A 22,929-nucleotide genomic window follows, 5' to 3' on the forward strand; every position below is an offset into this window, starting at 1 on the left:
ACTAGATAGAGGTGATGGTTGCACAACACTGTGAATGCACTAAAGGCCACTGAATTGTTCACTTTAAAATGGTTAATTGTATGTCACGTGTATTTAACCTCGGTTTAAAGAAAAGTAAACCTCGGTTTACTTAGATTGGAGGCGTCTGGCTGGGCTTCGAGCCCTTTAAGAGTCACAAGGGGGAGAGGCGGACCTGTAAGAAGACGTGAGGTAGCGCTTGCGCAGAAGAGTCACATGGTGGCTGGGCCGGGGAAATGGCGGCTCCAGGAGAGAGCGGGGCTTCGGGTGGCGGCGGTAGCACGGAGGAGGCATTTATGACCTTCTACAGTGAGGTGAACACAGAGTGAGGGATGGCGGCAACGGGGCGACCCCGCTGGAGCTACGCTCCCAGCCGGCGAAGGCAGTGGTCCTTCTGGCGTGGATCGTTGGGCAGCTCCTCCTCTCTGGCCTTTGGGGCGGTGGGGGCTTCGGGAGTGTGTGTGCATTTCTTCCTAATATTGCGGCGCGGAGATCCCCTGGACGACAGAAAGGGGCGGGGGTCCGGCGTCTGCGGGGAGGCGGCGATCGTGGCCAACCAAGTGCTTGGGCGCGCGCAGAGTTCCCCAGGTCCGCGTAGTCGGGGGCTGGCAGCGGCTGGGAGGCTGGGCCTTCCTGGGGGCGGCTTAACCGGGTTGGCCCCCGTTTTTATTCTCAACGGAAGCACTCTCTACTCTTAGTTATCTGTAGTGAGTTTTCCTGGTAGTTATTTCTGCCATTAGCGAACGCTAGGCACTGTGCATTTTGCCGTGTAGGCGTTATCTCCCTTTTACAGATGACAAACCTGAGGTTTAGGGAGGTGAAATAATTTGTGCTGGGTCTTAGAGCAGATGACAGCTCGGTATCATGTTGGGAGGGAGTGAGTTTGGTGTGAGCCTCGTTTACTATCACATCTCCAGCGCGTAGAACGTAGTAGTTGCTTAATAAATATTTGTTGAGTAAACGAATGAATGAATAAATGAAGAAAAGAATGGCTTTTGGAGTCAGAGGACCTCGGATTGGATTCGTGTAAGGCAGTTAACGTGACTGTGACAGAATTCTTTCAAGCCATTGATTTTGCAATCCTCAATTTCCACGTTTGTAGAACGAAAGTTAATATTAAAACAAGAGTTTTAATGAGGGTTAAAGGGTTTAATGTATAAGAAAGTTTCATGAAATATAAAGCAGAAGCATCTTTGTAAGAGTTAAAATAAGGCTGAAAGTGGACCTCTTTAGGTTGGCATGGATTTGAGGAATGGAGTTGCTCCCCACCTGGCTGTGAGTTACTGAGAGTAAAGCACCATGTCACGTTTCATCTTTTATCTCTGGTAGTTGTGACAGGGCTTGTTACATAGTGGTTTCTCCAAAATATTAAGTTTAAAAACAAATTAATATGTCCATTTATAGTCTGTGCTTTCAGAATGTCTAATTCACTTGAAAGTGTTAATGCACTAGTACCAGTTTACTGGCTTCTCATGAGTACTCAGCAGTTATAGTGGAACTTGTTTTAATTACTCTTAGTTAAAAAAAAAAAAGCAATCCTGTTTTGTTTAATTTAATGAGATAAAGTGTCTAAAGGAGGACCCTTTAATCATCATTAATAATATTTATTGAGCATCTGATATGGTCTAGTGTACTGTTTAGGTCCTGGAGAAATGGTAGTGAACAACAGAGAGAAAAGTCCTGTCTTCATAGAGCTTTCATTCTATTGAGAAGGATAAATAATGAATAGATGTACAATATACTGTCAGGTAGTGATAAGTGCTATGAGGAAAAATGAGTGGGAAAAAGAGAGTGGGGGGAGGGGCGTGCTATTTTACAAAAGAGTGAAGAGGGAAGATGCTGAAATGGATTAGCTTTTTATGTTACTGAGATCCTTTCCAAATCCATTTTGGCCATAGAAATAAAGATGGTATATATAACATGCCAGAGATTCATTCCAACTAAAATTTCAGTTCTGACAGTGGCACCAAGGATGTTTTCCTGGGACTACCTGGTGCTTGTTCTCTTTAGCATTGTGTTCAGGTCAGGGATTTTTCTAGCTATTAGAGTTAGAAAGGCGGAGTTATTTGCTCCCTCCCACACACTTTTTTAGTGCTGCTTTGGGTGTATATTTCAGTGTAATTGTCTTAAAAAGTTGTAAATTAATGTGAACATTGACAAGTACATCGTTCATCATTAGAGGGGAAGCTCTTTGAAGGCAGTGGCTGTGACTTATTTATTTTTGAATCTTCTTGCTGCCTTGCTGTGGCGTCAAACTGTTGGGCTTAAAATTCTGGTTTATAAATTGGGTGATTGGGAAAAAATCTGGCTTACAGGTTGGCTGGTTACAAGTCAGTTGACCTCTCAGTTTTCTTATCTGCGAAACGGGGATAATAGTGGTACTTACCATATAGGATTGTTGAGAGGAATAAACACCTGTAAAGTTTTTACATTATATTAAAATTCAGTAAATGGTAGCTGTTGTAATTATTTCTCAAAGTGTTTAGCAAAATACCTTGAACGTGTAGACACGCAAATAAATGTTTACTGAACATGTCTGTGAGTAACTTGTTAAGATGACAATTCAGAGTTCATTACTGAGCTTTACTAATGAGGTTTTTATCCCCTTTATTTTAGGTGAAACAAATAGAGAAGAGAGATTCAGTTCTAACGTCCAAAAATCAGATTGAAAGATTGACTCGTCCTGGTTCCTCCTACTTCAATTTGAACCCATTTGAGGTGAGGTATCTGATGTTGCTGTGGCCCTTGATAGGGAGCTTTACTGCAGGCAGACTTACCTCAAAACACACACCTAATTTGTACTATGCATAGTTGGAGTTGAACTTGGGTGGTTTATTGTGAGCAGAGCTTGCTCTCATCTTTTAGTATCCCAAATATATATGGATTTATTTTCAAATGTGAAGGAATAGCTAGCCTTGGTAAATTTAGGGTCTTTGATTTAATTTGTTAGTTAAAACTTTTCTGTTTCACCACAATAAAAAAAAACCTAACAACCCAAAAATGTTCACAAGATTATAGACAAGCAAATACAATTTTTAGCTTCCTTAGTTTTATAACTTTAAATATTTCCTGATTATAAAAGTAAATCATATTTCTAATAAAAATTAGAAATACAGAAAAAGCAAGAATAAAAATCATGTATAATCGTACCTAAGAAAACACCTGTTTATGCTCCAACTCTTTTTAGTTTTATTTAGAAACAAAGAGGGTCATGCAGTTCATGCTGTTTTATTTTATTTTATTTTTTAAAAATATAAATTTTTATTTATTTAAATTTTTGACTGTGTTGGGTCTTCATTGCTGCGTGTGGGCTTTCTCTAGTTGCAGTGAGTTGGGGCTACTCTTTTTTTGTGGGGGGGGAGCTTCTCTTGTTGTGGTGCGCGGGCTCTAGATGTGCAGGCTTTAGTAGTTGTGGCTCACTGGCTCTAGAGTGCAGGCTCAGTAGTTGTGGCACACAGGCTTAGTTGCTCCGAGGCATGTGGGATCTTCCCAGACCAGGGCTCGAACTCCTGTTCCCTGAATTGGCAGGTGGATTCTAAACCACTGCACCACCCAGGAAGCCCCATGCTATTTTATTTTATTTATTTATTTTTTTGAATTTTATTTTATTTATTTATTTTTATACAGCAGGTTCTTATTAGTTATCTATTCCCATGCTATTTTAAATGCTGTATTGTTACATAAACTATTTTTATACACTTTTTAAAGTCTCAATTATTATTTCAACAATTCCTTTATTGTACAATAATTAAACTAGTTTCTAATTGTCACAATTATAAACAACTTTGAAATGAATGTTGTTACATCTTATAAAAAACACTTATTGAGCACTTATAAAAAAAAAACCTTTTCTCCACTTCATTTTATTGTGGTAAAGTATGCATAACGTAAAATTAACCATTTGAACCATTTCTAGGCATACAGTTAAGTGGCATTAAGTACATTCACAGTGTTGTGCAATCATCATCCCTGTCCATTTCTAGAAGTTTTTCATCATTCCAAACTGAAACTTCAAACCCATAAAATAATAACTCTCCAGTCCTCCTACCCCCAACCCCTGGTAAGCTCTATTCTGCTTTTTGTCCATGAATGCCTATTCCAGGTGCCTAATACAATATTTGTTTATGTCTGGCTTATTTCACTTAGTATAGTATTTTCAAGATTCACCAATTGGGAGCTTCCTTGGTGGCGCAGTGGTTGAGAGTCCACCTGCCGATGCAGGGGACACGGGTTCGTGTCCCGGACTGGGAAGATCTCACATGCCGCAGAGTGGCTGGGCCTGTGAGCCATGGCCGCTGAGCCTGTGCGTCTGGAGCCTGTGCTCCGCAACGGGAGAGGCCACAACAGTGAGAGGCCCGCGTACCGCAAAAAAAAAAAAAAAAAGATTCACCAATTGTTTCTGTTTTTTTGAAGAATATTTTTCATTTTAAAACGATCTCAGATTTGCAGAAAGGTTGCAAGTAAGTTGTCAATATGACACCCCATCTCCCTGAAATACTTTAGTGTATTTTCCAACGAACAACGTTCTCCTACTGAACCACAATATCACAATTAAAACCAGGAAATAAAGGTTTTTTTTTTTTTTTTTTTTTAGGAAATACATGTTGATGCATTTATTTTACTATGTGATCCTCAGACCCCATTCAAACTAGCTAATTGTTTCAATGATGTCCTTTATAGCAAAACGATCCAGTGTGGAATCTCTGTTACATTTTGTTGTCATGTCTCATTAGTCTCCCTCAGTCTGGAACAGTTCCTCAGTCTTTCCTTGACTTTCATGACCTTGGCATTTCTGAAGATTACAGGCCAGTTATTTTGTAGCATCTTTCTCAACTTGAGTTTGTTTGATGTTTCTTCACATTAGATTCAGTTTATGCAATGTTGACAGGAATAGCATAGAAGTGGTACTGCATTTTTCTCTTTGTAACCTGTAAAGTGGTACGTGATTTTGATTTATCCTGTTATTAATGATATTACTTGATCACTTAAAGAGGTGCCTACTAGGTTTCTTCATGAAGTTAACTTTTTTCCTCTTTGTAATTGATAAGTATTTTATGAGGAGGTACTTTGAGAATGTGTGAATATACTGTCCTTATCAAAGTTTCAGTTTATTCATTTGTCAGTATAGACTTGGGGTTTCCTATTTTATTCAGTGGGTTATAATTTGATATTACTTATTTCGATGCTCAAATGTCCCAAATTTGACCAGTAGGTTACTTTTAAGCCTTTCCTGTCTTTTTGATATGTCTTCATCATTCTTTGATTACTAGGCACTCTTGTACTTTTCCTGACCCAGCCTGGAATTAACCATTTCTTTGAGGAGTTCTGATTCCTTTTAATGAAGAATGATATTTAGAAATCAAGATTTGGATGCTAGGTATACCCATTGCCATTGGGATGTCACTACTCCCAGACTCTATTGGTAGACAGAGCTAAGGAGTGTGTGTGTGTGTACATACACATACACGTATTACATAAAAGTTCAATCCAACATCACAGGGTTTATTCTAGGGTTTTTTTCCTTTCCATGTTCATAGTTCCCTTCTCTGAGAAATCTGACTCCCACTGTCTTTAATATATATATTTACTTAATTGATCCTCCTGTATGACTCTGATCTCGATCTCCCATTGCCATTCCTTCCCTCATGTGAATGACCTCCTCACCCTGCTTCACTCTGACACCAACACCAGGTTGCCTCACTGTGCAAAAACCTTTCTCCCCACACCTGAACTCTAAACTCCAATGCCAGGTCACCCTTTGGTGTGGGTATGTTTCTCACCTGGCTCTGCCTCCCTGTGCCTGCCCTCCACCCCCAAGAGCTCTCTTCGTCCCTCTTGGGCTCCAGCATCCTCCCCACCAAGCAGGCATGCTTCCTTCCTACCCTGCTCTGGTTTTGACACCCTGTGTCAGGCTACCTTCCTCTGGGAACACCCTCCTCATCTTTATTGGGTTCTGACTCCACATTCCAGGTCCCCCCCTGCATGGAGGTCCTCTTCGCTCTGCTCATGTTCAACTGTCTGTGCCAGTTGTACTTGGGCTCCTACCCCTCAAGTTGGGCTGCCCTGTTATATTGGATGCTCTCCTACATGGGCACCCACCTCACCAGGCACAGGCTTCCACACCCCATGCTAGGCTTGGGCTTTGTGGAGATGTCCTTGCTTGGGCTCCTGCACCCTGTGCCCTCCCATATTGACAGTCTCACTCTGCTTAGGTTCTAACACCCTATGGCAGGCCACCTGTCCATGGAGGTGCCCTCCTCAACCCACTTCGGCACTTTTATGTCAAGTTACCCCTCTGTGGATGCTCTTCTCACCCTGTTGGGGCTCCAGCACCACATGACTAGCCGACACTCCTCGTGTGGTTACTGTCTTCTTTGTCCCAGATGGGCTCTGACACTCTGCTCTGGGCCATCTTGACTCCTCACCCAAAGTAGATGTCTACTTCGCCTGGCCCCACTTAACATATTTGAAAGGGAAGAGGAAGACGAAAAGCTTAAAGAGTATTTAGATATGATTTTGGGGAGGGCGTAGGGGGACATAATATGTTTGAAAGGTGATAAAGAATTTGATGGTATGTCCTTTCTGTTTAGTCATATATATATATATATTTTAATATTTATTTATTTGGTTGCACTGGGTCTGTAGTTGAGGCACGCGGGCTCCTTAGTTGTGGCATGCAAACTCTTAGTTGCAGCATGCATATGGGATCTAGTTCCCAGACCAGGGATCGAACCCTGGCCCCCTGCATTGGGAGCATGGAGTCTTATCCACTGCACCACCAGGGAAGTCCCTAGTCATATTTTTAAATTGAGATAGTATGTACTGTGAAAAGGGGACACATGATCATATAACTTACCCGTTTATTTAAGATAATTAGTGTTTCCTGTGGAGACCTGTTGATGAGGAGTAACAGATTGTTGGGACCAGTATGAATGCTAGGATTTTACTGTCCTACCAGTTAATGTGGTCTGGAACTTACTGCCCCATAGCTCCTGTCCTGATTATAGGAAGTGTGTTTGTTTTTTAATTTTATTTATTTTTTTCACCTCATGGCATGTGGGGTCTTAGTTTCCTGACCAGGCATTGAACCTGGGCGGTTGGCAGTGAGAGCTCGGAGTCCTAACCACTGGACCACCAGGGAATTTCCCGGAAGTGTGTTTGAATGTGTAAAGAATATGGTAAGGTTGACAAACTTGGGGAGGTGCCACATTGTGTTTGAGTGAGCAGGACTCCATCCATGACTGTCCGTTAGAACTTTTGTCTTTTCTCTTTCATACAGATCTGCTGGCCACTTTATAGGATGGGTGTCATTGTCTTTTTTTTAATTGAAGTATAGTTGGTATGCAATGTTGTGCTAGTTTCAGGTGTACAGCAAAGTGATTCAGTTATACTATATATACGTGTGTGTGTGTGTGTATTCTTTTTCAGATTCTTTTCCATTTTAGGTTATTACAAGATATTGAATATAGTTCCTTGTGCCATATAGTAGGTACTTGTTGTTTATCTGTTTTATATATGGTAGTGTGTATCTGTTAATCCCAAACTCCTAATTTAGCCCCAAGCCCCCGCCAGTTGTCTTCTTACAAAGTTGGTTTTTGACCCTAAGTCAGGATTAGGTGTTCCTAGCAATTTAGGAAATAAGTAACTTCTGTTTTTTCATGCAACAACTACTGAGACATCTAAATGAATCAGGCTTTTCTCCAGAGGTAAGCAGACTGGTTTTTTCCTACTAGGAGAAGTGATGCAGTAATAGCTGTCCTCTTGGCTATAAATTGAAATGCGAGTAGTTGTCCTATATACCATCTTCCTGAGCAGCAGATAGAAAAGGGACTCTGATGGGTCTTATTACAGGAATCCTAATCCAGGGGGCATTTTCCCCCGCTTCCTGCCATCACTGCACTATTTGGATGCATTTCTAACCTTCAGCCATTTTCTAAACATCTTTCTTATGCATTCTACAATTGTTCTTAGGTTAAGGGCCCTCCCCTACTTCCTTCCATAAGCTTGCATGAACCTGTGCGCCTGCTCAGCCCTGCCTTTTTCGTGTTGCTTTTTTCTGTTTAACTTTATTTTTTATAAAGATTTTATTTATTTATTTATTTATTTATTTTTGCAGCAGGCGGGATGCGGCGCGAAGGCTTCTCTCTAGTTGTGGAGTGCAGGTTTTCTCTCTCTAGTTGTGGCGCGCAGGCTCCAGGGCAAGTGGGCTCTGTAGTTTGCGGCACGCGGGCTCTAGTTGAGGTGCGTGAGCTCAGTAGTTGTGGCGCGTGGACTTAGTTGCCCTGCAGCATGTGGGATCTTATTTCCCTGACCTGGGATCAAACCTGTGTCCCCTGCATTGTAAGGTGGATCCTTTACCACTGGACCACCAGGGAAGTCCTTCTATTTAACTTTAAAGCCCCAGAAGGCAGCACCACAGACTTGGTTTTCTGTTTAGCACGTTGGAAAGAAAGGTGTTTATCTCACAGGATTCTGGAACTTGCACATTATTAACAGGTCAGAGAGTTCAGATGTGACCCAAGACTGGATTCCTCTTTCAAGCAGAAGATCCTAAAGGAGACTATGGCGGTTTATTTGAGTTCAGGAACTTATATAAATGCCACAGTCAAGCATTTTTGTTTCTGTGTGATGATTTATTAACTCTCTGAGGTCCAAGACTGTGGATTTTCCTTTGCAGTATCCCCAAAGCCTGAGACACAGTGAGAGTTCAGAAAAATCTTCCAAGAATCTGAACAGACCTGTGTGCTTCCTTAGAGCCATATTGGTTATATGGTATTTATCATTTTGGTAAGAATTATTTGTGACTTGTCTGTTCTTTCCCTTGTGGACCTTAAATTCTATGAGGACAATAGTGAGCACAGGATCTAGCAATCCCAGGTGCTCCATAAGTTTGTACTGAATGTATAAAACTGGCTTCAAAGGGGTTTGGGCTGCAGGTATAGGCCCATTGTCTTCACTGTGTTTCATGGCCACACATGGCACCTCCAACTCTTAACGGTAGAAGAGGAGTCGGATTAGCTAGCTTTGAAGGCACTCAGTGAATATATGTTGCTAGTGATCAGTACACATATGATATGACCCTTGGAAAAATAACTTTTGTTGTGTGTGTGTTTGTGTATATTTATACATACCCTCTTCATTTTTGCCAAATCATCTGAAAGTAAGCTGCAGACATTGATGCTTCATGCCTAAGTACTTTAGCATGCATCTCCTCAAAACAAGAACACATTTCCACATAACCACAACGCCTTACCACACCTAGGAAAAACCACATTACTGCAGTTCAGCAACGTCATCTGGCATAAAGTCCACACTCAGATGACTCCAATTGTCCTAAAAAAAAAATCTCAATTATAGCTATTTTATTTTTTAACCTGGGAACCAGTCAAGGTTTATGAATTACATTTGGCATGATCAGTTCTAGGCTATAGCTTTATTGAGACTTTTTTTTGTGTGTGAAGGTGGGATGATTTCCATCCTTTCACATTCATTTTGAATACCTTGTTGGGTTTGTTGGACTTCGGTTTGCTCTAGCACATTCCTTTTCCCCAGAACCAAGGAAAGGTAGGGTTCTCCTCTGAATATTTGTGTGTGTACAGTTACCTCCCTTTGTCTGTAAATCGTAATGTGGCTGCATTTTTTCTTTTGAGGGACTTTTCCCCGGTTCCTTTCTCCCTTGGGAAGGTATGATGGGGCGCGCTCACTCTTGAAAATCTTTGTTTTAAAGTTCTTCCTTTTCCCTCACCCCAGTTGTATGCCTGACATTTGAGAATGGGTATGCTCTTGTAGTAACCTTCAAAAGTCTATTGAATGCAGGGGTGATTCAGCTTCATTGCCTACCAATAACTGCGGCTGTAGGTGGGCTGTTTGAATGTGTTGAAAGCTTGCTATAAATCTTGACATTACTTGTTGTCAAGTTTTTCTAAGACTCTAAACATCTGACTAAGCTTGGCAGATTACTTTTCAGTTTTAATTTCTCTGGTATGTAGTTTTCTTTTTGTTATATAAATTTATTTTATTTTTGGCTGTGTTGGGTCTTTGTTGCTGCGCACGGGCTTTCTCTAGTTGTGGCAAGTGGGGGCTACTCTTTGTTGCAGTGCACGGGTTTCTCATTGCGGTGGCTTCTCGTTGCGGAGCACAGGCTCTAGGGGCATGGGCTTCAGTAGTTGTGGCATGCAGCTCAGTAGTTCTGGCTTGCGGGTTTTAGAGCACAGGCTCAGTAGTTGTGGCGCATGGGCTTAGTTGCTCCGCGGCATGTGGGATCTTCCCGGACCAGGGTTCGAACCCGTGTCCCCTGCACTGGCAGGCGTATTCTTAACCACTGTGCCACCAGGGAAGCCCCTGGTATGTATTTTTCAAGATTTCTTACTTTTTTTTTTTCCTCTTTGCCCCCTTTAATAACTGATCATCAGTTCTATTAACTTCAAGTGCACTTATTTCTGACCTCTGTCATCATTCCTTACCAGTGCATCTCAAACTGTAATATGATTGAGATCACCTGGGGATCTTGTTGAAATGTTGATTCTGATTCAGTCACACTGAAGTGGGGCCTGCTCTTCTGAATTTCTATCAGACCTTCTTACCCTCTGCCCTTCAGCACCTTCTTCACACCTTGAATACTAAGTACATAAAAGTTAGGTGCTATGTTGAATCCATGGACTACACTATGAAATCCTCTGGTTTAATTGTATGTCTTATAATAAAGCCTTCTTTGAAAAACTCTTATTATATGGTAATTTAAAAAATGTTTCCCCTGCTTATTTATCTTTGCATTTCCAGTGTATAGCAGCATGTTCAGCAGGTAGTAGCTGCTATGTAAATGTTTGAATGAATGTGTGTTTTTGTGGTGAGGGAATCAGAATCCTTGATGACGAATGTCAACACCAGGATACCCAGGTTGGAGAAGAATGATAAAACTTATCTTTAAAACAGTGTTGCTCAAAAAATACAGACTTTGCTGTCATTTGACCGAACCCAATTCTACTAAGTTCTACTGAGCTGGAATCAGACTTTCCTGGAGTGAACCCCTGGCATGGCTCTCAGATTTCCACTCTGGGTTGAGAACTGTTGAGCCATGTAAATTATAACGTCGAGCCACGTGGACATTTCTCGATTGAGATGAAAATCAGCTGTGGGGGGGCTTTATTTGAAGATCTACAGTTCTCCCTCATTAAAAAAAAAAAAAAATCAGGTAGCCAGCCTAATTATTTCCATGTTGAGTTGCTGTACTTTCTCCACATTTGCAAAGGTAAGTAGAGGGTGGGTGCTTTTCTTAATGAATGAAGGAGAAAGGCAACATTTTTCTCATGGTCTGTAAACATGTCCCTAGGTGTAGGGTAATTTATTATTTTTCTGATGGAGTGAAAGAAACCACTGAATTAATTTGAGAACCTGAAACACTACAGCTATTATTCTGTTATTGGTTTACTCATTTATATTTCTTGAACATTTTTTAGAACTGTATGTCAGGTACTATTATAGAATGCTGAGTACTGTTCTAGATGCTGATTATAAAATGTATAATTATTGGGCATCTCTTAAATCTAAATCTAAATTCTTTTAATCTCTTTTACAGTTTTGATTTTGTTGTTGTTGTTGTTTGTTTGTTTTGCGGTACGTGGGCCTCTCACTGTTGTGGCCTCTCCCGTTGCGGAGCACAGGCTCTGGACGCGCAGGCTCAGCGGCCATGGCTCACGGGCCCAGCCGCTCCGCGGCATGTGGGATCCTCCTGGACCCGGGCACGAACCCATGTCCCCTGCAACGGCAGGTGGACTCTCAACCACTGCGCCACCAGGGAAGCCCTACAGTTTTGATTTTGATTCTTCCAGGTTCTTCAGATAGATCCTGAAGTGACAGATGAAGAAATAAAAAAGAGGTTTCGGCAGGTATGATACTATATTCCTGTAATAGGTGGAGTTTGAACCTTTTAAAAATGTATTGAGTGCATGATTCTCTTAGGACTTGAGGGTTATTATCAGGGCATTCTATTATGACTTTTGGGCCAAAATTTAATCTTTTTTTTTTTTTTAAGGCTATGTAACTCTGAAAAAAATCTTACAGTGACATACAAATCTTAAATAATTTAATGACCATAGCTTACCTGTGAATAGGATGAATTTTACATCCAAATAGAATCTCTCCAGTTCCTTAATTAAGAGAGAGAAGTACAAGGTAGAGTAGTAGAGCTTACATGGAGTCATACTTATCAAATCCCCTGGCTTCTAGGAGATTCATAACAGTGTTTTATTTTTAAGTTCATTTAACAGTGTTAAATGATTTTATTTTTAAAGTTCTATTCCTCAATAATTTTATCTTTTGCAAACTTATGTGAATACTCAAGATACTTGGTTTAATATAGAGTGCTTTCAGAAAGTTCTCTGGGAAAGGAGATCCACAACCTCTGATTCTTGCCCATTCTAATATTTAATAACTCAAGCTGCAGAGTTTTATAGTAGCCTTTTAAAACACCCTTCCAGTTTTGACAGCTGAATAACCCCCCAGCCTTTTCTTCTATGAGTTGAATAATCATACTCCCTGTAATGTCTTTGCAAATTGGATTTTCTGTATATTTCATGTCTTTTTTTTTAACTTTCCTCAACTTATATCTTTTATATACTTCATATTTTAATAGGGCCTGACCAGTGCTGAATATAATTCTCAGCTCCTGCATGACAGACTTGTTAATATCCAGTGTTATGCTTGCTTTTTCAATAGTCATTGCCCCCACATTGCTGACTCATGATCATCTTCTGATCTACTATTAAGCCATGGTGTTTTTATCTTTGCCTACTCAGTCATTTCCCATTATATAACTTCATAGCTTTTTTGCTTCCTGACTTCTTCTCTGCACTTATATTCAGCTTTTTCCCCTTCTAAAATTTCAAGTTTTCTAATGTAATGCATTAGAAGTCTTTCCCAATTCAATAAGCAGTCATTCAAATTCATAGCCAAAACTTTTAGACTATTTATGTAGCTATATGAAGAACTCAATAAGAGTTCTTATTTAGTCATTAATAGAGCCTAATAGTTAAGAGTGTGGGTGCTGGAGCTGTATGACTTGAGTTTCTGTCTTGGCTGTACCTCTTACAAGCAGTGTGAGCTCTGGCAAGTTACTTTCAACCTTCCTATGCCCTGTTACCTCATTTGTAAAATGCATGTAATGATGGTGGCTGCCCCTGGGGTTTTTATAAGGATTTGAATGAGGCAACACACCTAAAGCACTTAGAGTAGGTCTTGGCCTATGGTATGTCCTCTTCATGTGCTAGCTGTTGCCATTGTGTGTTAGTATGCTAAGTTCTTTACTCATTATCTCATTTCATCCTTACAACAACCCAGTGAGATACAGGTATACAGTATTGTCCCACTTAGAGAGGAAGAAACTGAGGCGGAGATAGATCAAGTGAATTGCTCACGGTCTCACAGCTAGCAGGTGATTGAAGTTGAAATTGGAGCCCAGGATTTTGGCTCCAGTAATGCTGGATTTAGCAGTAGATCCCTACTTGATGTCATCCCCGAGGACAGTCCCTCTGTTCAGACTGTTTCTGTCTGTCGGTGACAGTAGGTCAGTGGTTCTTAACCCTGGCTGTCAGTGACGGTAGGTCAGTGGTCCTTAGCCCTGGCTGTCGGTGACAGTAGGTCAGTGGTCCTTAACCCTGGCTGTCTGAAAGGATCACCTATGGAGGTTTTTGCTTAACTTTTTGTTATAAGAAATTTTTGTTATATTTTAAAAAGAAAGAATAAAACAATGAAAGCCCATATATTCACCATCTATATGCAACAGTTAGTTCCCTTCGTTAACTATATATGTATTTTTGGCAGAACTGTAAATTACAGACACTATGATACTTCACCCCTAAGTACTTAAGCAGTTATCCCACCAAAGTAAAAAAAGGACATATTCTTGCAAAACTACTTGTCACACCTAACAAATTAACACTAATTCCTTACCATCATCTGATATCCAGTCTAGTAGAGGTTTGAAAAGTACAGATGCCAGAGACTGATTCAGAAGGTCTCAGGCTGGAAAGTAGACCTCTGTATGCCTAACAATCTGCACAGGGTTGGAACGCAGCCAGAACTGAGAGCCACTGCTCGATATTAGAAGTTCTTTTAGGAAAGAGGTGATATCTCAGACCTGTTTAATCCTCTCTAGTGCTCCATGTAAGAAACATAGAAGGAACTTGGTACTTTTTGTTCTTTCCTTCCCCCTCCCAAATTATCACAACATCTTCATAATGCTAGGCTTACATTTGTTCTCAAATAAATGTTTTCCATCTGTGCAGTTACCTGTTGGTACTTGAATTTTATTAAGGACTAACACTTCTGGGCATTTTATGATATTTATTAATTTTTTAAAAATGCTTCTGGCTGGCAGTTTTTGCCCTAATAAGAGCTTTTGGTTGTAAAGAGGCACAGTGCAGGCGAAGAGTTACTAAACGTTCCTCTTATTGACAAAGCTTATCTTCTCTTATTCTAGTTATCCATATTGGTGCATCCTGACAAAAATCAAGATGATGCTGACAGAGCACAAAAGGCTTTTGAAGGTATTTGTATATTTACCTGCTTCTGAGTAACATATTGTCAGTGCTCGGGACTAACTGTTCCTAGTCCTGGATCAAGAAAAGAATGTTACAGTTTTGTCTTCTGGTCATGAAGAAGCTGTGGTTTTCAGTAGAACGGTTGTCATTCAAAGCAGAATGTTGCTGTTTAGAAATAGACCTTAACTTTGGTTTGTTAAAACTTTTATGTGCCAACAAAGATTGTTACTGCATAGGATCATTTTTTTTCCTTTGAACATAAAAAATAATTGGAAGAATTTGATCACTGAGTTAAATCTAGATGTGGTGTATTTAACCTTGAGCATATATTTAATTTTTTTCCAAGGCTCTCAAGGAAAATCATTGCTGTAGTTGTATGTTTTTAAAGTAGTTTAACAACAGTAAATGATTTAACAAAGTAGGGAATGCTTTTAGACGGCACAAGTCCATTTACACTGCCTGAGTATAGTTCAGACTTTGAGAGGGTGTTTGCAGAAACAGTTAATTTCAATGTTTTGCATTAGCTGTGGACAAAGCTTACAAGTTGCTACTGGATCAGGAACAAAAGAAGAGGGCCCTGGATGTAATTCAGGCAGGAAAAGAATACGTGGAACACACCGTAAGTATTTATAGTGCTGCTGTGTTTACAGGAAGTATTAGTAAGCCTTGGGCGCCTTGCCTTGTAGGAGGGTAAATGTTAGCATTAACATAGCAATGCCTGACTGGCCTGATGGGCCTGATTGCTCCTGTGGTCTCCACCACTTTGCTGTGGTGGTGAACAGTGCGTGCCTGAATCTGGCATTCGCTCCTAGAGCTCAGGATAAGTGGCCAGGACGCTGCTCCTACCTCTTTCCCTAGCAGTCCCTTGTTGTGGAAAGAGGGTTTTTCTTGCTCTCTCATCGCAGTACCCCATTCTGAAAGTGGAACAGTGGAGCAGCCGTGGTGCTGCTTGACCCTGGACTTTTATTCTTGTCTCTGTGAAAGGGTTGAAACGAGGGCTTGAGAAAGGCTGGCAAGGGGATATGAGTAAATATTTAAAAAAAAAATAGAACGAGATACATGTCTGTATTAATAATAGGGTTGGGAAGGACTCAATTGAAATAAATTCAGTTTTAGCTGTCTTTATTTTTTTCCATTACCTAAATCTCCCGAGTGGTGGGAAATGTTAAGATAGCTTCCTTGAGGTAAGAAAGGTCTTTGTTGTATTTTTTTACTTGCTAGGGCAAGAATCTTGAGGCTGTTCTTTAAGAGCAGTTTCAATTGGGAGTGAATATGGATGTGACCTTTTCTTTGAAGAGCTTTGGAATCTGTAACAACTATATAACCAATAATAGTAACGAGGCCAATTTAGATGAGGGACATGAGTAAAAAGAAGAGACAGACTGCCGTAACTGTGTCTTGCTGGTCCTGTGTTGGAATTTGAGGGCCAAATTCCGGTAGAAACCAGAAAAGAACCTGACAATTTGTCCCTGAATTATTGTGATAGTTACCCTTCCTCTGTATTTTACCTGTAAAGGAGCCACCCTCAGGCTTTCTGACCACAGGGTGGCAGTAGGGCCTTTTTGAGCTTGGAAGGCACTTGGCTTTTTGCCGGACTGGATGGTAATTTAATGGAGTAATGTCATTCTTTTGTGAATGGATATATTTATTTTTGGGGGGAATCTCAATGGTGGCCAAAGTGATGAAAACATCAGTTAATGTGTTGTGAAGATCATTGGTTTAAGGAGGTTTCACTGAAAAGTATCCAGAATGCCGTTGCAGAAATGCCAGAAAACAATCATATTGGATGCTGCAAATTCTGTAGCTTCTTTAAAACTTGACAAATGTACTTTTTTTTTTTTTTGCTATAAACACATAACCACAAGCCATGAAAGATAAATGCATAATCTGTTCAATGTATCAGAGGCTCTTTGGATCTGGCCTAGGATCTGATAAGTTGGGGACAACTCCCCAGCCGGTCCCCTTGTGTTGGATTTTAGATGAGGTTAGAGAAAGGACCCCTGGTTCCTAGTGTTCTTTGATTGCGTTGCTGTTTTGGAGGGGAGGGGAGTGGCTCATCTTTTCTCAATGCAAACTTTTTGTTATACCTGTAGAAAAATGCACATATTCTATGTGTGCAGCTTAATGGATATTCTCAAAGTATGAGCGCTCATTTTTTGATGGAAAAAAATTCTTTTTAGGTGAAAGAGCGAAAAAAGCAATTAAAGAAGGAAGGAAAGCCTACAAATGTGGAGGAGGATGATCCTGAGCTGGTAAGTTAAATATGGGAAAAACCACCTCATCTCGTGTGAATGGGTTCACTGATTGGTGGGTTAAAGAGAGGGAAGCTTAAGGAATGTTGCATACGTGCTAGAAACATTTTCACTTAAAATATTAAAGTGTATATTCATTCTCCTTTTTGAAAAATCCACCTTTTTTTGGACATAGGGCTATGGCCTTTCCTTTGAGGGTTTGTGTGCTCATTGGAGTTCGCAGTAGACTTTATTTTATAAAACACACAGAGCATTATCCATAGTTTCTGCTTTTAATTTCTTTTGAAGAACATTGAAAACTTAGGTACCTGTGAAGCAAAGCAAGAGCAGAATCCTAGATTGTTTTTTCAGTCTTTTCCAGATGTCTCACCTGTACCTAATTCCACAGCGGTTATTTTTAGGGACCTGTGTTTGACTCTTTCTAAAGCATTCCACTTAGTTTTAAAAGAACCAACAAGCATTTATTTTTATAACCACACTCATCAATTTCTGTGATGTTTAAATCACATAAGTACAGTAGTAATTGCAACTGGGATAGACAGCTTTGGGAGCAACCACAAATGACTCTTGGTAAACAGCTGTCTACAGCCATGGGTACCCATTGTGCTGCAGGTAATAATGTGCTTCCAGGGAAATGGCAAGCATCTGTTGTTTTTTTTTTTTAATTTTTATTTGGTTGCGCCAGGTCTTAGTTGCGGCTTGCAGCCCCCTTAGTTGTGGCATGCAAACTCTTAGTTGTGGCATGCATGTGGGATCTAGTTCCCTGACCAGGGATTGAACCTGGGCCCCCTGCGTTGGGAGTGCAGATTTTAACCACTGCACCACCAGGGAAGTCCCGAGCATCTGTTAATCCTGTGGGTTCTTCAGTGGAGATTGGTTAAGAGAGAGATTCTACTTATGTATTTGTGTCTGATTGCCTCACTGGCCTGAAAAATTTTAAGTCGTCTTAATCTTGCCTCAAGTTAGGTCAGTAAATAACTTAATCCCCATGCTTATTTTAAAAGATTTATAGAGGAGCAGCTGTCTTACTGCTGCTGGAAACTGCTCACTGGAAACTTCCTATCAACTTCTTCCATCAGTGATTTTACTAACAGCAGCTGGTCCCCTCTTTGTTTGGTGACACTGCTTGAGAACTGTTAGGCCATCTTTTCCACTAGCCACTTGTTTGGGGTTTACTCCATTCCAGTATTGTAGTTTTTTTTTCTCCTCAGCCTTACTTTCCCTTCCCTTTAATTATCCTTTTTAGTCTTTTCTGAAGACCCTCTTATAAATATTCCTTGCTCCTCCTAAGTTGTTAAGAACCTTAACTTTTTTTAGTTGTCTTTTTTTCCTGCTTATAAAGGAACACATGCTAATGCTAGAAAATTTGGAAAAAGCAGAAAAATATAAAAAATTAAAATCACCAGAAACTGTTCATCCAGGAGCTTTTAAAAATATTGAAATATTCATTACAGATTCCTTCATCTCTTTGATGTTTGTCCTCATTAGGGGCTGGAGTTTGTCAGCATTGCTTTCATTGAGCAGTGCCTGGGAGGTAACAGTATTAAAGAGAAGTGACATTAATTTGGGGATTCCTTTACTTCCCCTTTTTTCATATGTCACTCTTGCTCCATTGTCTCTGATTTTCGGATATAAATCATATGAAATCTGCATGATGGGTTATTTTTTATATTTCTTTGTATATTTAAAATATATTTGGGGGAAAAAGTTTTAAAGATAAGAGTTTTGTTTTCTATCTAATGCTGTGTTACCTGTTTCTGCCAATGTAAGAGTCAGAATATAAGCTCAGCTGCATACAACTGAGGCCCCAGATGACAGTGGTTTGAACAAGTCAGTGACTTTTCTCTCCTGTGTAGTAATTCTTTGGGAAAATGGCTGCTGGACTGCGTGTCACTCAAGGACTCAGTGTCCTCCTTTCTGTGGCTCTGCCAACAAGTGTGTTGCCTCCATTCTCACAGTCCGGGATGTGTCATCACCTCACCCATGTACAAACAGCAGGATAGAGGAATAGGGCGGGAGGGATAAGTGTGCTCCCTCTAAGAACACTCCAGAAAGTTGCTACATCACTTTTCCTTATAGCTCATTAGCTAACACAAGTTACATGGCCACGCCTAGCTACAGAGAAGCCTGAGAAATACAAGCTTTTGCGCTGGGTGGCCATGTGCTTTAAGATAAGGGAGTGTACAAGAAGGTAGAACACGTCATGGGGCGAGGATAGGGGACAACTAGTATCTCTGCCACAGTTGGGAGACTCCTGAGACTAGTCTGATAGCACCTGCATATCTCCAGTACCTCTCTTGGTGCCTAGCTCAGAGTAATTATAAAATATGCGTGAAAAGAAAGAATGAAAGTTATTTTTGGAAGTTCTTTGGAAGAAAGGGACCTCCAAAATTTCAATGGTTGTGATAAGTGGGTAAAATTTTTTTTTTCTCTTAATTGGTGCTTTTTACCAGAGCAAGGCTTCTCTGTATCATCTGAATGGTGAAAGTGGAAAGAGCTCATAGGAGGATGTGTTATTTATCTCCCAGGAGAGAGCCAGCATCCTGAAGTGGTTCTCTCTGGAGAGTCTTTTTTCCTTGCTGGTCTAATCTGCTTTTGTCCTGGGCTCCATCTAAAAATATTCGATTCAAATTGCTGGTAAAATATTTACTTTGTTTTCTTCTTAATTTTTTTGTAGTTCAAACAAGCAGTATACAAACAGACCATGAAACTCTTTGCTGAGCTGGAAATTAAAAGGAAAGAGAGAGAAGCCAAAGAGATGCATGAAAGGTATATATTAGTATATTCGTTTAAGCCATGTCTGAATACCTAGATTAACCAAGATGGTCTTCGGAGATTTTCCTGGTGAGGGAATTGTTACAGTACATCGTTTAAGAGACTGTCTAAAATAGTTATCTGAAACAGCCAAACTTTTGAATCACTAGGGTAAGGAATTCTCTCTGACTTTTGGGAAATACTGAATAGGCCTGTCCTTAGGGAGTTTATAATCAAGAGTGCTGTGTGTTTTCTTCCTGATTTCCTGGAGTGAAGTAGGCAGTTATTCAGGCCAGAGCCTTTTGTGTGACTAGTGGCTGCAGCTTTGGTGAGTTTGTAGTGTTGTACAGTGTAATCACTTACAATATATTTGTTGCTGGAAAGTATGATTTCCCTTTGCTCATCAGAAATCTTGGGTTAATTTAGTTGATGTATTTTGTATTGCTGATTGGTGTTTAGCAATAACTAGGTTTTGCTAGCTGGGGTTGTGTGAAATGGCCTTGTTTTAGGGTCGGGTTTTGTCCAGAGATCCTCTTGAACAAGAACCTCTGCTATTGTCATGGTCACTCTACTGAAGTAAGGTGGCCTGGGTTCTTGAGATGGCAGGGACTGGGCCTGGAACCTCCGATTATTGTTGGCTGGGCTTTGACGACCTTGTCTGTCTCTCTCTGTGACAGGGGTATCTGTATCTTGCCCCACAGTCTCATCTGCATGTTTTAGAATGACATTTGTGCAGTGCTTTGAGCCCTTTCCAGACAGCCGTCTTTGGAGAACTCTAGGGAATTGTTTTACCTTATACGCTTGCTTTTGTGGGGAAATGCCTAACTTGTATGGTTAACACAGTCTCCAGGTATCATGTAAATCCTATGGCCTGGTTTTCCTCCTAGGAAGCGACAAAGGGAAGAAGAGATTGAAGCTCAAGAAAAAGCCAAACGAGAAAGGGAGTGGCAGAAAAATTTTGAGGTAAGTTTCCAAGGTGGCCAGGGACTCTTATTCCAGAGTAAGAAAACTTCCCAGCATGGAAGCTTGATTCCTGGGCATTGCCAGGACTGACTGGGGTGGACGGTCGGGGAAATGGCTTATGTGGGGAAGAGCGGGGGCTTTGGGGACTGAGTCCTGGCTCAGCCACCTCTGCGCTCTGTAGCTTGGCAAGGGCATGATAGGCACAGCTGCAAGTGGGCTCAGGAACAGTGGTTGGCACCTCTAATTTAGGGGGTAAACGTGGAGTAGTGCCCTATTTAGAGGTCTGTTAGTAGAAACCGAGGTTCTTGTGACCCCGGTGTCCTGCCTGCAGAGAGACTTAAGGCTTGATTCCTCTTTGACATCCTGGTTATATCCTTCAGGGGCTCAACCAGTTTCCTGGATTGAGCACCATTTGGTCTTATCTTCTGTAAGATTTAGGACTCAGGGTAAGGATTGGCTAACCAACGATGATGGCTTTGTTTCTGTCCCACTGAGTGAATGCACAGAGAGAAAATGAGTAGGCCCCTCGGTGAGGGGGAGGGATCCCAGTGGCCCTCCCAGCACAGCTGGCCGGGCATTGTGCTGGCCTCACGCCTCCATCCAGATTTTAAGGGGCAGAAGGAAGGGGCGGGGGAAAGAGCGGCTGTACTGCTGGCAAGCCAGATGGCTTTGAGAAAAGGATGCAACCTCTGAGCCCTGGTGTCTTCGTTTGTGAAATACCAGTGGCACGACACACCGCAGCTTTTTGTGAGGGTTAGAAAGAGCGTGCAGTAAGTGTCTAGCCCAGAGGCTCCCAGCAAACGATGGCTTTGTTGTATTATTCGTCTCATCCTCCTTTCCAGCCTGTGGCTTATCTTGCCTTCTAGGGGTGGTATGACCCTTTCCTGGGCCCATGGAAGGGGCAGAAAAGCTCTTGCTCTGTTCTACTCTTGGATTATTCCAGAGGACTGGGCTGGGCCGAGCTGGGCTACAAGGGGGACGGCAGAGCAGGCCCTTCCTTTCCCTCACTGGTTTCCTCACCTCAAACCTCTTCTGTGCTTAGGAAAGTCGAGATGGTCGTGTGGACAGCTGGCGAAACTTCCAAGCAAATACAAAAGGAAAGAAAGAGAAGAAGAACAGGACCTTCCTGAGACCACCCAAAGTAAAAATGGAGCAGCGTGAGTGACCGCCTGGGGTCACAGCCACAGAACCTTCCCTCACCTGTCTCCCCTCCTGCTTTGAAGGACTCATTCTTTCCTCCCATTTTCACCCCAACATAGAGTAGTATTTGCTTTTTAGTCCATTTTGTTTTCAATACAATTTAATATCAATCAGAGTAATTCTTTTGTACATTGAAATGAGGGGCTCGGTTTAAAAAGAAACCTACCCCTACCCCTAGACCAACCGGGATCTGGAAGGTGCCACCATTGGTGCTGCCTTCTCTTCCCGCAGCCTGTAACTTAATGTTTTGTACTTCACTGAATTGTGATGGTTAGAAACCTCGTGTATAGTTTGTGGAAATCATCCAATTAAACATATTGCTTAAAATGGTGTTGCCATGACTTCAGAGACAAGCCTGGGCCACCTTAGGAAGCCCCTTTCCTTCAGTTGCTTGCTTCTGGGTGTGGCGTCCTTCGAAGCCCCAGATCAGATGGGAAGGCATTGGACACACAGAGCAGTCACTCGATGTCCTGACGTCCCGTGGTGTTTGGCATGTGCTTTCCCGTCTGACTGGCCAATCCGTGTGGCATGAGGCTCCAAGCCACCCAAACCTGTTCACTTTCCAAAGAGCTAGCCATCCTCCCTGCAGTACCACTGTGTCCCAGCCTGTCTGCGTTTGTTAGTGGTAATATTCTGTATGTGTAATAAATTTTTATACCCGAACCACTGGTGTACTGTCGCTCAGGTAGTTTTCCACGGGTGAGTCTCTTGTCGGGCTTGGCCCATCCGCAAAATGCTTTGGAGTTGCATGGACCTGGCTTCTGACCCCTTACTTGCTGAACCTTAATTTCTTCATCTGCAAATGGGAATATAGATCACTGGCAGCTTTCAGGGAGGATTAGGTACAGCATATGTAAGGTAACTACCATAGTGCTCAGTGGGTGTTGCCAGGATTATTTCTGTGCAAAATGAAAATACTGATTATTTTGAGGATTAAATGAAATAACGTATGGAAGCATCCTGCTTACGGTGTATACTCCAGTGTCGTGCTGGCTGTGAGAGACAGGACCAGCCCTTGGGAGGGACATAAGGTGAAAACTAGAAAGGTGACACCTAAAATGTGAAGACAGGAGAAGCTGGGTGACTTGAAGCCAGACTTTTGCATTGTTTTGTAGATGAGTAAAGATGTCCAGTAATCACAGAGGTACAATGTCTTGTATCAAGAGATCCTGCAACTTTGACTTGCTTTTCTATGGGAGGGGACA

General features: G+C 41.4%; 1 protein-coding gene across 1 annotated transcript; it reads left to right on the forward strand.

Moving 5' to 3' along the window:
* Nucleotides 1-222: 222 nt before the first annotated feature.
* On the forward strand, nt 223-22,387 carry DNAJC8 (DnaJ heat shock protein family (Hsp40) member C8). The gene is made up of 9 exons (XM_060140867.1): nt 223-332; nt 2,635-2,736; nt 11,847-11,903; nt 14,495-14,561; nt 15,080-15,174; nt 16,736-16,807; nt 19,485-19,576; nt 20,449-20,524; nt 21,567-22,387. The coding sequence occupies exons 1-9, from the start codon at nt 255-257 to the stop codon at nt 21,687-21,689; spliced, it is 762 nt and encodes a 253-aa protein (XP_059996850.1). The 5' UTR covers nt 223-254; the 3' UTR covers nt 21,690-22,387.
* Nucleotides 22,388-22,929: the final 542 nt, after the last annotated feature.

The sequence above is a fragment of the Lagenorhynchus albirostris genome, chromosome 2, assembly GCF_949774975.1.
Source record: "Lagenorhynchus albirostris chromosome 2, mLagAlb1.1, whole genome shotgun sequence".
In the NCBI taxonomy this organism is placed as follows: Eukaryota; Metazoa; Chordata; class Mammalia; order Artiodactyla; family Delphinidae; genus Lagenorhynchus; species Lagenorhynchus albirostris.

Bases quoted from the DNA above. Each gene is read 5' to 3' on its own strand.
- DNAJC8 (XM_060140867.1), top strand. From the start codon at position 255: ATGGCGGCTCCAGGAGAGAGCGGGGCTTCGGGTGGCGGCGGTAGCACG. The intron at 11,904-14,494 runs GTATGATACTAT...CTCTTATTCTAG, and splicing joins TAAAAAAGAGGTTTCGGCAG to TTATCCATATTGGTGCATCC. The intron at 16,808-19,484 runs GTAAGTTAAATA...ATTTTTTTGTAG, and splicing joins AGGAGGATGATCCTGAGCTG to TTCAAACAAGCAGTATACAA.